Raw genomic sequence first — 16,701 nt, 5'->3', positions numbered from 1 at the left:
TTAAGCATTACATACAATATAAATAATAAAAATGATATATATACAATAATATACATATATATAATAATATATATTTATATAAAAATATAATATATACTTACATATTCTATAAATATAAATACACATAATAGTACATAACCTACTAAATACACTACAAAAATACAGTACGGAAAAAACAGACAAACTATTATATAATATAAAATAAATATAAGCAACACATTATAAAGACAGGAAATGATTTTTGACAAGAGCTTTAAAACTTTTGACATTTTGCGCCCGCCTAATGGATTCAGGCAGAGCGTTCCAAAGTTGAATAGAGCGAGCAGTAAATGAAGATCCATAGAAATTAGTGCGTCGAACCGGTGTAGAAAGAAGCAGAAGATTAGAAGAGCGAAGAGAGAGTGAGTTATTTGAACTAAGGTAATTTAATTGAGTTTTAAGATACCCTGGCGTTTTAGGATCAAACAGAACACAGTACAGAAGGTTAAGTATGTGGGCATCCCGGCGAAGACGGATGGGAAGCCAATTTAGTTTTTTGCGAAATTCGGTGACATGATCAAATTTACGTAAGCCAAAAATAAATCTGATGCAGAAATTTTGCACCCTCTCAAGGATGTCTAGCTGATACTCAAAAAGATCGGGAAATGAGGAATCGGCATAGTCAAGGAAAGGAAGTAGAAGGGATTGGGCTAACGCAATTTTGGTGGAAATCGGCAGAAAGTTTCGCAAACGGCGCAAATAGGATGCAGTAGCAAACACTTTTTTCCGAATTTGCTTGATGTGTTCTGTCCAGGATAAGTGCTGGTCGAGGTGCAATCCAAGACTTTTAACGGATTTGCAGATGGGGATGCGAGTACCATCGACCACTACATCCGGCAAACAATCCCAATTAACTTTGCTCATAAGCGGCTTGCTACCAATTATAATGACTTTAGTTTTTGAGGGGTTTACCTTTAAACCATGTTCCTTGCTCCAATTGACGATGGCTGCGAGTTCAGTGTTAGTACGAAAAATCGCTTCAGAAAGTTCAGGCAGGGCCACGTGCGAATATAGTTGGAAATCGTCTGCGTACATATGATAAGGAGAAGTAATGTTATTGGAGATAGAGTTAATAAAGATTGAGAATAAGAGAGGAGACAACACGCCACCTTGCGGAACCCCGGCATGAACATTGCTCCAGGAAGAGGTTAGGTTCTCCACCAGAACACGCTGCCGACGTCCCTGCAAGTAACTTTGAAACCAGTCAATAGCCGTTGGAGATATGTTAATAGAGCGTAGCATGGCCAACAATACCTCATGGTCGACGGTTTAAAAAGCATTGCTAAAGTCAAGCAATGAAAGGATTGTTAACTGCTTATTGTCAAAACCCAGGCGTATGTCATCAGTGATTTTAATAAGTGCAGTGGTCGTGCTATGACCTGGGCGGAATCCAGATTGATAGGGGTTAAGGAGATTATGGGAATTAAGGAAGCGACTTAACTGCTCCTGCACCAGCCGTTCTAACACTTTCGACAGGAAAGGAAGAATAGCAATGGGGCGGAAGTCAGAAGCAGAGACAGGATTCAAGGTTTTAGGAAGAGGTAAGATATGAGCATCTTTCCAAATAACAGGAAATGTACTCGATAATAAGATGTTATCTTGTGGATTTAAAAATGTCACCACTCACCGTCTGTTAGGCGACTGTTGTAGTTTCGTAATTAAGAATATACGGCGTACAATCATGCGATCTGAAGTAAGACAAAACTCCGACTGCGGATAAAAAATGTACTCTGGGACTGCGGCGGCCGGCGCGGGTGCGGCGCGGGCGGCGTGTATACGGGAATCCGAGGGTGGGCGCGCGGGAGGGGTGTCCGACGTTCGGACCGCACATGCACAGCACATGCCACGACCCATTTGACCAAACAATTGATTGTTCTATGCAAGCTGGCCATTGCCAACGAGAATGAAATTACTAACAATACGAAATATTCTCTTGATTTTTGTTTGATGGTCGCGGGCCGGATTTCAAGCCTTCGCGGGCCGGAGATGGCCCGCGGGCCGTAGTTTCCCCATCCCTGGTATAGACTATAGACGTCATCAAAAAAACGTATTAGGAAAAACTTTATACTCCACAAATCAGTCCCACATAAAATTTGGATTTAACATAATGGAATTTAACTTTAATATTAGGTAATTGTTTAAATAAACCAAGGTTATGTTATAATCACACAGTTTCTGAAGACAAGTTTGACGCGGAAGTAAATGCTTTGTACAAAGACAATTAAAACTAAAATATGCTGATTGTACATGATTCATACCGTTTCATACTAAGTTCATCTGGATTGTGATTCAGTTATGAATTCATTAGGTGATGCATATTGTCATGATACTGTGGGATCGAAAATATTTTGAATTATAATGTGCTCAGTTCGCGTGGTTCAATAACCTTCCGATATTAAAAAGGTGTTAAATTAGACTGTATGATTTCTTTAGACGTTTGTTTCCTAACAATTCTGCCTATTATCAATTATTTTGTACGTTAACTTTAGGTCAATCTTTACAGGTAACGTACATCTAGAAGTTATTTCTTGATTTTTCCTTAAAACTTCTCGGAAACATTGCTTACAGTCAAATTGCATGCAAGTGCTGGTTTTTTGGTCTCGACCATGTTATTATCATGAGGTTCAGCAATTATCTCCATATTTGTAAAACATAATTGTTTTGGGAGAGTTGAAATCGAATTGTTTATAATTATCTGAGCAATAATCGTCTTGAAAAGAACGACATTTCAATATAAGTTACACATAATATTTAATCTTCATTCTGATAATATAAAACACATTAGAACTTGTGCTTTTAAAATTTTTATACAAACATCTTTTATATAATAGATTTTATATTTTTTGGTTTTATGGCATTCAAATTATTATAAATTTATATTTATCATTTATATAGATTACTTTATAGTACTGTGATAATCATAAATCCATACTAATATTATAAATGCGAAAGTAACTCTGTATGTCTGTCTGTTACTCAATCACGCCTAAACTACTGAACCAATTTTCATGAAATTTGGTATGGAGATATTTTGATATCTGAGAAAGGACATAGCCTACTTTTTATACCGGGAAAATGACGCAATCCCGGAAATCCCACGGGAACGGGAAGTGTGCGGTTTTTCTTTGACTGCGCGGGCGAAGCTGCGGGCGGAAACCTAGTTATCCATAAAGGCAATGCCTCTTTACTCGTTAAGAAATACAGGACATATTAACTTAGGCAGTAGAATTTAATAACTTCTTATTATAAACGAATTATCTAAAGCCACCACATAAGGTCAAGTAACAGCAGATGATCGAATTCCACACGATAAAACTAAACAGTCGTTCATTTGAAACAAAGGTACATTCAAGTGATGGTCACTTGATCTTGTCTATCTGATATAGCATCAGGTTATTGGACGCAGACCTCACGTCGTGTTGTCAAGTGATGTCTGTTCGTTTGATTATCTGTAGGTCTATTGTATGGATGAATTTTTGCCGTCTGCTGTAGTAATAGATTCTTTTTACTTTGTTGCTGCGCTACACTGTTTTGGATTCTTCTTATACTATAGGTACAGACGAAGATTTAACGATGGTCGATGTACACTAAAAACTTTGTATGTGTCTAGTGTCGAAATATCTGCCAAGCCAACATTGAACAATTTTCTGATTTTACTCTGACTCATCTGCTCACTTAAAGAGATAGAAAAACTACCTTAATCAGTAACATGATAGATAAAAAGTAATGAAAAATAATGGTTATTAATTAGTAAACAATTGAATTGAAAAAAAAAATTGACTTGACTGATAGTAAATTAACATTTACCTAAGTCGTTATGAAGGAACGCAGCCTGAATATTACGACATGGGTCTTCACCTACATTAAGCGGAGATAGGAAAGGAATGTCAGATAATTAAGTCTTAGCATAATGATGTGGGACGTCTTTCATATAGAATGAGGAATTTAATCAATAACGATTCTTTGTGGTTAGAGAAATGGTTTCAGATATGGAAATAAAAGTAATCATTCCTTATCCTATAATTACGTTTTAACTGGCTTGGGTGGAATTCTAAAAAGGAACGTCTGTTGTCAACTGCCTACATAAAGGAAATAGTATCTGATGTAAAATAAAACAAATTTCTTTGTCACTGATATTTTTATTATGGATATCATAGGTAGTTCGCTACTTTGAATTTATTTTTCTATAATTCGAATTACGACCGTCAGTATTCACATAAACTTTGCAACTTTTCAAATATACCTTTTAAGGTCCAATAAATTGTCTACCAAATTAACTAAACAAATAATGTAATAAGGACCAGACCTAAATCTTCTCATTATCCTTCCAGAGACACAAGCTCTATGCGTTCCGATACTGGGGCTGCGAGATGCTCTGCCTCGTGAACATCGTCGTCCAGATGTGGATGATGGACAGCTTCTTCAATGGCGAGTTCCTCTCGTATGGTACCAGGGTGCTGGGGTACAGCGAAGTGCCTCAGGAAGAGAGGTGGGTTATCTATGTTTTTAGGAGGATATTTTTGGTTGACCTGTGATACAAGTTTTTCAAGTTAAGTCTGTCTATTAGGACAGACTAGCAATTTTTTTTATCTCCCTGTAAATATTTGATGAATCGTTTATTTTATACGTGTATGATATAAATATTTTCTACCCTTACTAAAACGTGTTCTATCTTATGTTCTATCAATAACACCTTATATTAATTTCCATGATTTTTATTTCACTTTTACAAGTAAACAGTATTTAAATACACAATCGATTTCAGCCCATTGTTATTCCATCAAAGTCTATTTAATATTTTAGCCTTCTATCCATAACTATACTATAACGTATTTATTCTTCTATTCTATTCATTTCCAGGTACGATCCAATGATCTACGTGTTTCCGCGCGTCACAAAGTGCACATTCCACAAATATGGTGCGTCTGGAACAATACAGACGCACGACAGCCTCTGTGTGTTACCGCTTAACATCGTGAATGAGAAGACCTTCATATTCCTATGGTTCTGGTACATCATACTCGCCGTGATCCTAGCGTTACTCGTCATTTATAGGTAAGATTGTAATCTTTATCTAGATAATTATGTCCATCTAAAGTTGTGAAGTATTTGTCTGTAGTAGGATCAAAATTAGCATGTAACTAAATTACAAAGATTTCTAATACAATGCCGTTATTATCTACACTAATATTATAAAGAGGAGACTAATATTATAAAACTTTGTTTCTTTGATTGTGATGAATAGGCTCATACTACTACTGGACCGATTTAGATGAAATTTGGCACAGACAATCTTTAGACCCTGAGAAAGAACATAGGCTACCTTTTATTGCGAAATATGTACCACGGGCGAAGCCGGGGCGGACCGCTAGTTAACTATATGATGAAATGAAATAAGTTTGTGATTGTGCTCCTTTTTTAAGTATCCTCTGTAGCACATAATATTATGAGCACAGTCTTGTTGGTACAATTTATTGCATATTTTAAATTTGTTTTCAAAACACATAGAGATTTATTTAAATGACCATGTTTAACCTAATAATCTGTCTAAGGTTTCTCTCTTATTCCAAAGATTCACGAGTGGCAACCAAAATCAGTTTAGTGATAATATTCTTGTTGATATAAATAGTGTTCCACAAGGTTCAACACTCGGCCCTATACTCTACAATATATTCACAAATGGCTTCCTATTTCAGGCTAGTAATAATCTTCGTGCCGTCCGTCCGACCGAGACTACTCCACGCGAGGTCTAGGACGATACCGATAGAGTCAGCATTGATAGTGTCCAGACGGACGGACGTGGGCGACTGGTGGTTGTTGTATATGCTCGCGAGGAATATGGACCCGCTTATTTATAGGTGAGTGGAAATTTGAAGGATGATTTAGAATCTAGTTTTAGTGGTAGTTATTGTTGGGAGATTTGGTGTTTTTGAAGGAGGATTTACATTTTGTGTTGGTATTATTCAGAATGATAATGACAATGAATATTAAAACTAGAATCTGGAGTTATGTGGTCATAATTGTTCAGAATTATAATTACATTGACTGTTAAAACATATAAGAGGTTTTTTCACTTACACTTGGCATTATTCTACCTATAAATAATCTTTAATATGGCTGGCCGGTTGGCTTGGTTGGTAGAGACCCTGCCTTTCAAGCCATTGGTCGTGGGTTCGATTCCCACCCTGGGCAAATATTTGTGTGATGAACATAGATGTTTGCTCTGTGTCTGGGTGTTAATTATCTATATGTATTTATTTAAAATTATACATGTATGTTTATCAGCCATCTGGTTTCCATAACACAAGCGAAAGCTTAGTATGGGATCAGATCGTGCCGTGTGTGAAAATTGTCCCGAAATATTTATTTATTTATATTTATTTATTTATGTATAAGTAACACCAAGTAACAACCAAATTATAGGCATAAACAAGGCATTACGAGAACTGAAAGAGGAAAAGGTTTGGATTCCAAAAATGAAAAACAAATTAAACAAACAAGTTACAAGAAGACAACCAGTCCTCAAGATTGCTACAGACTTTTATCGCACTCTATACTCTACCAAAGACATTCAATTAGATAGCAACTCAAGCCTCGAAGACTGTACAGAAGATATCCCAGAAATTCTCGAAAGCGAAGTCCAACAAGCAGTAAAATCCCAGAAAAATGATAAAGCACCAGGATTAGACAACATCACTAATGAAATGATGAAAGCTACATTACCGGAAACGTCAAAAAGACTAACTAAGCTCTTCAATACCATGCTGAACACTGAATTCATCCCCATACAGTGGACAACAACTACCATTACTCTCATTCACAAAAAAGGAGACAGATCTGAAATAGGTAACTATCGCCCAATTAGCCTGATGTCGAACGTATATAAAGTTTTCTCAAAAATACTGCTTAACCGTATCACTAAAAAGCTCGACGAAGAACAACCGAGGGAACAGGCAGGGTTTAGAGCAGGATACTCTACAGCGGATCATATTCATGTGGTGAAACAGTTGATCGAGAAAAGCCATGAATACAACTATCGACTTTACATGGCATTTGTAGACTACAACAAGGCATTTGATTCACTGGAACACCGATCTATATGGGAAGCTTTGAAGAATCAAGGAATAAACAATAAATACATAAGGATCATAAAGAATATATACAAAAATAGCACAGGCAGAGTAAAATTGGAAACCGAAGGTGAAGTATTCCCTATAAATCGAGGCGTGAGACAGGGAGACCCACTCTCACCAAAACTTTTTTCCTCAGTATTAGAGGGAATCTTTAGAAAATTAGACTGGGATAACTTCGGCATAAACATTAATGGAACAAATTTGAATCATCTCAGATTTGCTGATGATATAATACTGATAACAGATAACCCTGGAAACCTTCAAACCATGCTTCTTCAACTGGCAAAAGAAAGCAAAAAAGTGGGACTATCAATTAACTATGGAAAAACCAAAATTATAGCAAATAGAGTGCGAACCCCAATTAAAATAGAAGATAAGTTAATCGAATATGTCAATTCTTATATTTATTTAGGCCAAATAATAGCTTTCACCGACCAAATGGAACATGAAATTGAGAGACGGGTTGCTCATTCTTGGAAGAGATACTGGTCGCTGAAAGAAATATTTAAAAATACACAATATAATATCACAATTAAAAGAAGACTATTCAATACCTGCATTTTGCCAATATTAACCTATGGTTGCCAAACTTGGGCTAAAACAAAAAAACATGACACAAAATTGGTAACATGCCAAAGAGCAATGGAGAGGAGCATAATGGGTTATACAAAAAAACATAGAAAAAGAGCTGTAGACATAAGAAATATAACGAAAATAGAAGATGTTGTGAAAAAGACAAAGGTTCTTAAATGGAGGTGGGTAGGGCATATGCTCAGAGAAAAGGGAAACCGATGGACAAGGGTAATTACTGAATGGACTCCCAGAGTAGATGCTAATAGAAAAAGAGGAAGACAACGAAAAAGGTGGTCAGATGAAATAAGGAGAGTGGCGGGGCCGCTATGGTTACGGAAGGCGAAAGAACGTGGCGAGTGGAAGAAGTTGGAAGAGGCCTTTGTGTCACAAGGACACGCCAACACCCACAATGCAATTTAATTTTAGTTTTAAGTAAAAATGTAACCTGAAATATTGGCAATAAAGGCTATAAATAAATAAAAATAACACCAAGTAAAATTATTTAATATTTTCGTATGACATACATAATCTGTACGTTTGCGTGCTCATCTATACATATAATAAATCTGTAGAAGGGTCAATTCTGTACATTGAAAATATTGAAAAAATAAATAGCAGGGGGTGTTACTGGATCGATACCAAACCCAAATATGTGATTAAAAAAATTTTTGTCTGTCTGTCTGTATGTGAAGGCATCACGTGAAAACTAGCGGTTCGATTTCGATGAAACTTGGTATAATTATACCTTATTATCCTGGGCGTAAAATAGGATACTTTTTATCCTGGAAAAATACGTAGAAAAAAATTAATCTTAATTTTTCAGTTTTATCCATAGACGTTGTTCCGTAGAACCGCGAACACACGTTGCGTATTATTATAGGCCTAGCCGTATTTGGGAATTGGGTCCAATAGATATTTATAAGATTTTATTGTCAGTACCTACTCAAAATGGAGAAATAAACCATCCACGCGAAGACCGACATCCGCGCGGACGGAGTCGCGGGCGGAAGCTAGTTCATTAATAAAATGACGTATCTTTCTTTCGTTTCAATTGCAGATTACATGTCCACTACAAATATCTCCAAGAACCCTATTTTCTACAACTAAATATAATAATTTATTATATTTTAAATTTATTATATTAAATATAATAATTATTAACATTTTCAGGGAACTAATAGCGGAACTAATAAAGCGTATGGGCGAGAAGAGCGGACCGCGCGCGTGACGCACGAAGCGGCCGCGGGACATAGCCGTGCTAGCCGTGTGACGTCACACCACAACACTGTATATATAGCTGAAGTACCCTCCAGTATATTTGTGGAGGTAGTTGGATATAGGAAGTACCCTCGAGTAAATGTAATATGGATATATTGTAAGGGTGCCCTCGAATAAACTTGATATAGAAACTTCTGATTTGAGGGTAGATGGATATATTGAAAGTGTGCCCTCGAGTAGTTGGGGGTAGTTGGATATATGAAGTACCCTCGAAATTTGATATGGATATATATACTAAGTAACTTCTGATTCTAAAATATTGACGATTAAAACTAAAATCGATAAAGGGAGCTAATAAAGCGTATGGGCGAGAAGAGCGGGCCGCGGGACATCTCCGTGCTAGCCGTGTGACGTCACAACACAACACTGTATATATAGCTGAAGTACCCTCCAGTATATTTGTGGGGGTAGTTGGATATAAGAAGTACCCTCGAGTTAAATTGTGGGGGTAGTTGGATACATGAAGTACCCTCGAGTAAATGTAATATGGATATATTGTAAGGATGCCCTCGAATAAACTTGGTATAGAAACTTCTGATTTGAAGGTAGATGGATAAAATGACATGATTTTTTTCTAAAATAGCCTTTATTATAACTAAAATCGATAAAAGGAACTAAAAGCCAAGCTAATAAAGAACGATGAGAGAACATTGTTTGTCAATATTATGGTTAAAATTTTTGTTAATATCCAAATATCTTCTTTGGTTTTAATTTTTGATAGTGTTTTCAAATGAATCACGTTTAAAATCTGTTGAAAATATTTTCTGAATATTTAAAATTACTATGAGGGTAGAATTATATTTTCAGCTACCCGCCATTAAGGTGAAATTAAAATAAAGATGTGGGTTTCTACCCTACGTTACGTCTGATACTGGCCTTAAGTGTAAATACAGTTTCCTTTGCGTAGTTTTTAAATGTTGCTGATATAAGTAATTATCGAATTACACTAAGAATTCAACTCGAAATTTGTACTGTGACTAGAGAGAGAAATACTCGGTAAAAAGTGTTATTTTTTTGATAAGACAATGTTATTTCAAATTAGTGATGTAACGATACATGATTTTGCGATACGATACCGATACCGATATTTATAGTAAAAAATCGGCGATACCGATACCGATATCGAAAGCATGGTAAAAAAATAAATAAATAGTGATTTTTGCATAAAAGTTACCAACATTTAACAGAAACTCAACTGTAAATGGTATTTTTTTAAATAAAAATGCTAAATCAAAACACAAGAAAAACATTTATTTTAGTACTAGCTTTCCGCCCGCGGCTTCGTCCGCGTTTTCAAAGAAAAACCCGTTCCCGTAGGATTTCCGGGATAAAACCTATCCTATGTCCTTTCTCGGGTATCAAAATATCTCTATACCAAATTTCGTGCAAATTGGTTCAGTAGTTAAGGCGTGATTGAGTAACAGACAGACAGAGTTACTTTCGCATTTATAATATTAGTATGGATTATTATTTTACAAAGTCAGTTAAACTTTAACTAATACACATACAATCAGTAATCAAAATTTACTATTGGTAGAGTTTTTTCAGAAAACAAAGTGCCCGCGCGCGGGCGACCTCGCTCATCGTTCATTGGGCGCGGTTTCTTGAATTGTTTGATTTCGATATCGCTTGTTTTATAATCGGCGATACCGATATATCGGCTTGCCGACGGCCGATATATCGGTATCGGTATCGGTATCGTTACATCCCTACTTCAAACTATAATTTTATAATTTAGAAATACTTTTCTATCGATGCATTAATTATTTCGATGCACAATTTATAATTTTACAAGATCTATAAATGCCTCGTCTTTAAAAAAAATATATTTCTTTTTGACGAAGTTATTTTGCTTTGGGATTATAAACTAAATTTTCATAATTATTTCACTATTTCCAAATAAAAAAACTAAACTTCCATTTGTGTCTGGGTGTTAATTCATCTATATAAGTATTCATTTAAAATTATGTTTATCAGCCATCTGCTTTCTATAACACAAGCGAAAGCTTAGTATGATGGGATCAGATCGTGCCGTGTGTGAAAATTGTCCTGAAATATTTATTTACTTATTTATCTTTTACAAAATCCTCTCTACAGAATGTGTATTCCAAAGTATAAACAACTCGTCCTTAAAACTTAGGGTTTCTTCATTATTTGAGTAGAATCATGTTTTTAAATAAATCTCTTGTAGTCTCCTATAAAGTTGCCATAATCAAATATTAGTTAATAAATTTAAAAGATAGTAAATTTTCTTTATCAAAGATACTGTTTTATGCAAAGTTCTTAATATTTTCATTTTCGAAATCTCACATGGGAATCTCGCATTTTTTTTAAACATAATATTACGTCTCCAATTTAACTTAACTTAATAACATCTAAGACAATAAATGTCACCAACATCTAAATCTGTTCATCCATTCCATAGTGACGAAATACATACATACATGACTGAAAACATTACATTATTCTATGTTAAAATTCATGCTCATTATCTTTAAAAATTCTTGCCAAATTATATGATGAACAAATGTTAAAAAAATTCAACTCCAATGTTAAGAATGGGTTACATTTTGAGTATATAATTATTATGTGCCTTGTAATTATTGACTTACTAAGAAATTGATGTCTTTATGATTTAAGTATGTCCTAGAAAACAGTAATGACCATTTTGACGGCTTCTCGATATGTTCTGTTTAGCTAATCTGACAGATAAAAAGACTAGTAATGTAAAATGGCGTTAAAGAGTAGACATCTCGCTGCGGCACAACTTTATCAGCATGCGAATGAGTTCTCAGTCTTGCTGATATAATCATTCGCTTGCTGATAGCGTTCCTATTACTTGTATACATTATTTGTCATTTTAACTAACAGATAATTTGTAAGACAGTTCATACACATTACTCGGGATTTAAAATGTTCTTATTTGGACTACATCATTTTTATACACCTTAATTCTATTCGTTCTATGAAACAGGTAAAACCATTTTTTGGGGTATAAAATTATTTAGAATACTTCAATTTCTTAGTAGGTCACTATAATAATAATTAGGTCCTTTTTGCATCCCCTATACGAGTACCTTTTTGATATTATTACAAGGTTTTATAGGTTGTATCTAGTATTAAGATGTATATTCATTCTAAATTTAAGGGGACCTGATTTTTAAAAACGTCGCAATTTTTATTAAAATATATACGTTTTTGTCTGTGTCTTGGTTGTGTCTATAGATCTTGCGTGCCAAGAATATTTCAATTTTTATTCCATACAATATGTATGTTTTTTTGTATTATGAATCATGATGTTATAACGCAGTATTAAATCCAGTGTGGAAGAGTGACAGAGCTATGTAGGTCATCTAGCGCCATCCTTTTCCCACACTCGAATTATTACTGCTATCAGACATAATGGTAACTCCCCTGTAATTAATACAATGTTTTTTTATATAAAATTGACCTTCTTCCGATTGACTTATGATCTGTTTAAGAACTTTTTTTTTGAGATTTACTCAAGTGTTATTTGAGTTTAATAAATTTATTCAGAATTCTGTCTCTTATTTTCATGATATAGGCCATAAGCAAGAAAGAGAGCAATAATTAAAGAACGATTTAAAATCTTTATATGTATATATGTTAGTTGTTGTATACTGTAGTTTTTCAAGTAAATAAAGAACATTTTGTTACTTGTTCTAAATTTCAAAATGAATGATAGCCTACATAAAAAAATTGCGGGGTGACCATATTTGAAAGAAATAAAATTGTTAAATAGCAAATTTGACATTTAATTATGATTATTTTAATACAGTGAATAGTGTGTACCTCGCGTATTATTTTAACGGTTTTAAAAGACATTAAAGCTAAGCATATCGATACTAAAATTGATTGATGAATGGCAAGTGCGAGAGAGACGGCATGATATCAATTGTGTAAGAGAGAGCGAGATGCTATATTGTCATGTATGATTGCAATTTTTATTGGCACGGTTTTTATAAGCTATGTATTAACTTAAAAATATAATGATGTAATAAAATACATGTTTGTTTGTATATTATATTATAACATATCTACTAGCCCATTTTTGTGAGGTTCATGTGAAATTTTGCGCGTAAAAATGGCCTTAAAGTGTTCATTTAAAATATACAATTGTTTTGATGGTTTTACACGATTTTACTGCGTTTAACGGAATGCGACATTTTTGGGCGAAACAGAGATTTATTCAAATATTTTTTTTTTATATAATAAATATATATTGTTCTCTCTTTTTTCACTTTAGTAAAAAAATATACCGGCTGAATTGAGAACCTCCTCCTTTTTTTGAGGTCGGTTAATCATTTTATAGTTCATCTGTCTTGTCCATAGATGTCGCCTTATCAAACGTTGTGATTATGGACTGATTGTATTATTGTATACATTGTTATTATTGCTATAATAATAAACATTTAAAGTAGCCAATGGGAGAGCTTTATACGTTTCACCTCGACTCTCATTGGTTTATTCAAATATAACGTGAGATTTGACTTGTATGTATGGATTCTGGATTATTATCCTGATTCCATGATGTCTTAAAGCAGTATTTTTTCCAGCGTGGAAAAAGGACAACACTATACGTATACTGGAAATAATACTGCTATTTGCCTAATGCGGAAATGATGTGAGATTTTGTAAGTTATTTTTAAATATTGGCCAATGGGAAAACTCGATGCGTTTCAACTAATCTCTGATTGGTTGGAATCAATGTTGAAATATTGACTTTTGTTATTATCTTAAAATTAGAGTTAAAGTATGGAGGCAATAATTCTCTTAATTTTTCAGAATATGTATACAGAATATTGTAATACAGTTCTTAGTTTAATTTTAAAAGTGCCAAGTTTCGCTATTTCTCATAAATAGAATGGGCTGACGGCTGCATACATAGTTATATAAGAAAAGAAGTAAGTGAAAGGGAGACAAATATAATGTAATGTCGTCTCTTTCTAATAAACTACGTTTTGCAAAATCGAAACTTATTCGTAATATTTTAATTGCAAAGTTGCAGTTTATAAAAAAATGCGTCCTAAAATTTTGGTTGTGCATTCAATATTTATAGTGAAAGTAAAGAATTTGCAAAATTTTTATAATATAAGACGTTTTTGAAGCTGGCAACCCTCTGCTCATTCTCTCCTACGATTGTCTTAAGGTTGTGATATCCAAACATACTATCTGCCTTATAAACGCAATAACCTTCGAAATTTTGACTAGAAAGTCGTTAAGACTATTCCCAAAATATTAGAATTGCTCAATTTTTTTTTTTTGGTTTTATTAGACTTGTGTTGGAAATTTTACAAAACGGTACCTTTTTATTTGTGAAGAAGATTGTAAATTTTGCATGTGAACTATTATAATTATAATTATATATTTAATTATTATAATTATATATATAATATTATTATTATAATTATAATATAGTTATGTCTCTCTCCATAATACACGGGTATCGCCGTAAGGATGATACCCGGTCCTTTGGAAGGCTTACGTGGGGACACAGGTCCAACACGCAGAGGCCCTTTAGAGAATTTAATGTGTTGTGGGACACCAGCCGCAGCCTGCCAATTATTATTATAATTATATATATAATATTATTGGATAAGCGTTGTCTATGATATTGTATGACGGTTGATTTTGGATTTGTACATGCAAGTTTGGTCAAATGGCTTGATCAAACTTGCATTATAATGGTCTGTCTACACAGTTTTTTTCACTCATGCTTCACCTGACTGTGTAGACGAAGCTTGTGGAAAATCAATTTTGTGTGTGGTGTCAAAGACATTAAACGGAAGTTCAAATGATTGCCATGTTGGCTTATAGTTATAATCTCGCATTTATTTTAGTTTTAAATTATTGATAAATTTTTCAATATTTGTGTTTTAGTTGTATTTTGTAGCGAATTTTTAATATAATTTATTAATTTATTAAGTTCTGATGTATCCAACAAATGATATTTTTTGTAATAAGTTGAAATTATATGACTTCGATTTTTTTATGTTGTGTTTTATTTTAACCTAGGTACATAATATTTTGGTTGACGTAAATCCACATACTATATACATATATCTATCTTATATCCTTTGTTTGGACTCAAATTAATGTTGTATAAAATTTCATTCAAATCGGTTCAGTAGGTAGTTTAGACGTGAAGAAGAATCCTGAGATAGACCGATAGACAGACAGTTACTTAGCATTTATAATATTACAAGTGATCTAGTAAGTATGAATTTAAAAAAATGTAGGCAATATAACTTCATTTGATCAAAGATTAAAATATTTTAATTCACAAGCAAGGATCGTGACACAAGGTAGGTAGAATTTTAGTTATAATGTTTTAAAATCGAATTTAGCTTCTAATTTAAGAATAACTTTATCCTTTTCTCTATAATAACACTTATTTATTTTTGAAGGGATTCAATTAATGGACCCATTGGACCTTGCTTCAGTTAATTTCTTCTTTTAACGAAACGGGAATCGAACCTTGGGCCGTAGACAAAGTAACAATTCAAAAACGATAACGAAGTTAGAAAAGGCAAAAATGTATGGGATTGACATACGCCGCGTTAGATCACGTGGTCTATCTATAAATGTCAATCCAATTGTCAATCCCATACATTTTTGCGATTTTTAACTTCGTTATCGTTTTGTAATTGTTTTTTTTTGTAAAACTTTTTTTTTATTAATTCTAACGATATCTCTATTCGGTTTAGGAGTTCTCTAACATAGGTAAGTACTTAAAAATGATGCTTTAAAGATATTGTTAACTAGTTGTGCCTCGCGGCTGTACCCGCGGGCAAAACTCAAGAATAAAGAATTAATAAATCTCAGTAATTATTCTGATGTGTAAGGCGGTGTCTTCTCTATACGTAGTTATAGTATATCAATGGTTACAACCTAAGTATATAACTGTAAAGTTTCACCCAAATCCGCCCAGTAGTTTTTTCGTGATAGAGTAACAAACATACATCAATCCATCCATCATAAACTTTTGCATATATAATACTAGCTTTCCGCCCGCGGCTTCGCCCGCGTTTTCAAAGAAAAAGCCTCATAGTTCCCGTTCCTGTGGGATAATAATATAATAATAATAAAGCTCATTTATTCCGTGTAATAAATCAAAATTTACATTTCAAATGTTTTGTTAGTTGTTAGTTTAACTTAATCTATTTTAGTATCTAATGTTAGTTTAATTTTTTCTTATTTCCACGGACCCCTTATTGGGTAAAAGCCTCCTCTCTCCTCTTCCATGTAATCCTATCCTGTGAAATTTTCATCCAGTTTTTGCCCACCGTTTCTATTAAATCATCAGCCCATCGCTTTCTTGGTTTACCTTTTTTCCTTTTTCCTGTTGGTCCTGCCCATTTAGTTGTCAGTAATGTCCATCTGTTATCTGTATATCTCGATATGTGACCCGCCCATTGCCATTTGAGATGTAGAGCTTGGCGGAGAGCATCTGTTAGTTTAGTTTTATTTCTTATGTCTTTGCTTCTAATCTTCTGTATTTTTTTTATTTTTAATATACTTCGTTCCATTGAACGTTGGCATGTGGTAATTTTGTTTTTAATTTTCTTTGTATATGTCCATGTCTGGCTCCCGTATGTCAAACTAGGTAAAATACAAGTATCCATCACTATTCTCTTCAATCCTATGTGGTAGTCTC

General features: G+C 33.9%; 1 protein-coding gene across 2 annotated transcripts in view; it reads left to right on the top strand.

Moving 5' to 3' along the window:
- LOC123700695 (innexin inx1) overlaps window positions 1–10,036 on the top strand; it is a 63,401-nt gene extending 53,365 nt beyond the window's left edge. The window contains exons 5-9 of one of the 2 annotated variants that reach the window (XM_045647999.1): window positions 4,371–4,528; window positions 4,900–5,094; window positions 5,736–5,897; window positions 8,916–8,994; window positions 9,354–9,797. In XM_045647999.1, coding sequence (XP_045503955.1) covers window positions 4,371–4,528; window positions 4,900–5,094; window positions 5,736–5,897; window positions 8,916–8,973 — 573 coding nt within the window. In that variant the 3' untranslated portion in view covers window positions 8,974–8,994; window positions 9,354–9,797. Of the gene's footprint in view, window positions 1–4,370; window positions 4,529–4,899; window positions 5,095–5,735; window positions 5,898–8,915 lie in introns of both variants that reach the window. The other variant, XM_045647989.1, reaches the window with a different exon arrangement.
- The last annotated feature ends 6,665 nt before the right edge of the window (window positions 10,037–16,701 follow it).

The sequence above is a fragment of the Colias croceus genome, chromosome 2 (assembly GCF_905220415.1).
Source record: "Colias croceus chromosome 2, ilColCroc2.1".
NCBI lineage: Eukaryota > Metazoa > Arthropoda > Insecta > Lepidoptera > Pieridae > Colias > Colias croceus.
This window is presented reverse-complemented; position numbering and strand designations above follow the sequence as displayed.